Source organism: Platalea leucorodia, assembly GCF_965183815.1.
Source record: "Platalea leucorodia genome assembly, contig: HAP1_HAP1_SCAFFOLD_219, whole genome shotgun sequence".
NCBI classification, from domain to species: Eukaryota; Metazoa; Chordata; class Aves; order Pelecaniformes; family Threskiornithidae; genus Platalea; species Platalea leucorodia.
The window spans coordinates 138,970-142,488 of NW_028121341.1; the positions used below are offsets into that span (position 1 = coordinate 138,970).

A 3,519-nucleotide genomic window follows, 5' to 3' on the forward strand; every position below is an offset into this window, starting at 1 on the left:
GAGCCAGCGTGGGCCGTGCTGCATCCGCGTTTCACTGCGCTTTGTGCAGGAAGGTTGACGCTGCGTGGGTACGCTTGGCTTATTTGCCTTGCACATCACTGCTTGCCCGCTGCCGCTGTAACCAGATTGGGTCAACACCCAAACATGTGCATTCTGCCTGTAGGAGCTATCATCTCTGGTGTATATCTTTTGGGAAGGAGCTGGCGGCAAACGGCTGCAGGGAGCAGGGTGGCAGTGAACTCCCCAAAGAGGCTGTGATGCCCCACTTGGGCTGTTCCTGCTAGCTGGTAGCAGGCAGCGCTCGGAGCCCGGTGCTGCTGCCTGCCACGGGGCCTGCACACCCTCATCCCGCAAGCAGAGCACTCAGCGGGGGGCTGTCGGGGGGTGTCCGATCCCAGCTTCTGCCTCCCCTCCTGCTTGGAACCCCTCATGTTGCCCCCCTCCCCCGACAGGCCACCGTGCCCAGCACCCGGAACCAGCGACTCTGTGACATCAGCCCCGGGGACAAGGCCACCGCGGGCAATGTGACTACTGCGGGCGCTACGTTGGCTGCTGCACTGGTGGCAGCGATGAATTTGCTCCCCCTCCTCGTCCTGCTGGCCGTGTGCTGGCCTGTGCACGGCACATGGGACAGCTGTGGGTAAGTGGCCCGAGGCTCTGGGAGGGAGCTAGGGCAACCATTATGGGCTTCACTGGAAGGTGCCCGCTTGTCCCCCGTGGCCACGTCACAGCTTCCCGAACCCCATGTGGGAGCCTCAGTTCCCTGCCAGCACCCAGGCTGCCGGCACAACTCATCTACGGGGCTCAAGCAGAAACAGGGGCGGATGGACGCACACCCCACAGGGTTCCCTGGCCCTGCTGTCCATGCAACGCCTTGTGGGGAGGGAAGACGGCTGACCTTCAGCCTCAACAGCAGTGAGCGGTCAAGCAGAACAGTAATGAGTTTCTGGTTGCAGAGGGACCTGCGGGCTCCGGCCCATGGCTGCTCACTACGGCACGTGGCGCGTCGTGGGGGGCAGAGATGCCCAGCCAGGGGCCTGGCCCTGGATCGTCAGCATCCAGGGGCCCTGGGAATTAGGCACAGGGCACATCTGCGGAGGCTCCCTCATCAGCCCACAGTGGGTCCTCACAGCAGCCCACTGCTTCATCAAGGCCAGGTAAGGAGGACCAGGGAACGAGCATATCCCCACAACACTAGCAGCTGCCCTGGACGCAGCACCATGTGCTACTCCCATCCCGTTTCCTTGCAGCACACCCAGTGCCTGGGCACTCCAGAGCCCAGCTGAGAGACTGCTCAGGAGAAGGCTGGGCTCGTGCCACTGCTTCCTAGCAGCCTCCAGCTCGACATCCCTTGCACCTAAGGCATGCGAGGGCAGTCGCACTCTCCGTAGCGCTGCTGCCCTCTCTCCCCTGTGAAGGAGAAGGCAGGGAACTGCTGGGCTGCTGCAGCACACGGCTCCGCTCCCTCTGACCCCTCTCTCCATCTGCCTTCCAGGCACATCACCATGTGGCGCGTGGTGGTCGGGGCCACCCAGCTGACTCAGCTGGGCCCTGAGGTCCAAGTGCGCCATATTAAGCGGCTCCTGGTTCACGAACACTACAGTAATATCTTGGAGAGGAACGACATTGCCTTGCTGGAATTGGACCGGCCTGTCCAGTGCAGCTACTACATACAGCTTGCCTGCGTGCCCGACGCCTCGCTGAGAGTGTCAGAGCTGACAACCTGCTATGTCAGTGGCTGGGGTTCCACGACCGCGAGATGTGAGTTCCCAAAAAGTGCTCGTGTCCTGAGTGCAAGCTTGGCACACTGGGGAGACAGGCTAGGCTTCCTGAGAGCAGAGGTGAAAGCCAGAGTCAGGCTGCGGGGACGTCTGCCTACAGAGAGTTGGGCCTGAGCCATTCCCCAAAGCAGGGCAGAAGGGAAACACCGGTACAACGCCTCTCACGACGCAAAGCCAAGCCCCACAGAAAGGGTTCACCCAGACAGGCGAGGAGAACTGGCAACGAGCTGCTGGGTGTTAATTCCTTTCTGTGCTCACAGCTGGAGGAGCAACGGATGTCCTGCAGGAGGCCAAGGTCCGCCTCATTGATGTCAACCTCTGTAACAGCAGCCGGTGGTACAGAGGGGCCATCCACAGCTACAACTTGTGTGCTGGCTACCCGCAGGGTGGCATCGACACCTGCCAGGTAGGGGCGTGCTGCAAGTCAACCCCCGGCAGCACAGGCAGCCCTGACACAACCGCCCAAATGCACCCCAGCACGGGCTTTGCCTGGCAAGTCACCCTGCCACCGCTGGGTCCCCACCGCTGTTGGGGCTCACCTCCCCTTCCCCCAAAAGCCCATCTAGTGCTCTTGGCAGCCCAGAGCTCCAGATCCCAACCCTGGCACCTCCGTCTTCCACCCATCCAGGATCACTGTGCAGAGATGAGAGAGCCCTGCCTTACAGGCCCACAGCCCCCTCCCAGACAAGGTGCTGGAGGCTCCAGCACCTGAGCAGAGCCGTTCTGTGCAGTGAACACAGCTCTGGCAGCTGCTGTGAGAGAGAAGGAGCCAGCCATAGTGCCGACAGTGGCCACCCAACAACACCTTAATGCTCTCTGCCCTGCTGCAGGGTGACAGCGGTGGTCCTCTTGTGTGCAAAGACAACAACGCCGACTACTTCTGGCTTGTTGGAGTGACCAGCTGGGGGAAAGGCTGTGCGAGAGCAAAACAGCCTGGGGTCTACACCTCCACTCAGCACTTCTACGACTGGATCCTGGTACAGATGGGACTGCACCCAGCACTAAGGGCTATGCCAACATCACGGGCATTTTCTCACCGCCTCAATCCCCGTTCAGAGGCCGAGGCCAATAACAACACAATCGGGCAGGTTTAGGAGCTTGACATCCAGCCACAGACATTACCTGGACTTCATTTCCATACTGTTATTTCAGGAATCTAAGAACATGCTGTGCTTATGAATCCAGGGAGTGAAGATGGATTTATGTTTCACTAGCAAACATCCAATCCTGATCATCTGCAAAGGCAGAAAAGGCCGGGGCTGTGGTCATGTTGACGTAAGTGGTGGTTACGTACACATGGGTGCTGGTAAAGGCATTGCTCTCTCTATGCGAATCTGCTTTGCCGTTCACATTAACTGTGTAAGCCTGCGTGCGTGTTTGTGTACCTGGCTCTTTGGAACGCAGCGTAAGTCTCTTGAACACACACACGGCAACAGCAGCAGCCACATCCATCGGGCTGGGATAGGACAAGCCTCCTGGGCGCGAGAGCCCACCTGATTCAGCTCCAGCGGACCTGAAAGGAGAAATCCCCCGTCTGCACAAGTCTACTGGTTCCAGCTGCTCTGGGAAGTACAGGGCCCGGTACTTCACACCAGGTTAGTGCTGCCTCCTCTCCTCTGCACGGGCAGCTTTGTGAAGTCCCCTATGGTTTGCCTGTCCAAAGCTCCAAGAGAAGAAACTGAGCTCCACCTGGGGGTTTCTGCTGCAGGGTCCTTTCACAGTGATCCAACCCCAGACC

At 59.7% G+C, this 3,519-nt stretch overlaps 1 protein-coding gene across 1 annotated transcript; it reads left to right on the forward strand.

The window, feature by feature from the left end:
• Nucleotides 1-956: 956 nt before the first annotated feature.
• Nucleotides 957-2,758, forward strand: LOC309603852 (acrosin-like; the record flags this gene model as incomplete). The annotated part of the gene is made up of 4 exons (XM_082338746.1): nt 957-1,157; nt 1,496-1,761; nt 2,042-2,187; nt 2,612-2,758. Coding segments are annotated over 4 exons (760 nt in total), but the record flags the coding sequence as incomplete, so codon positions are not given.
• Nucleotides 2,759-3,519: the final 761 nt, after the last annotated feature.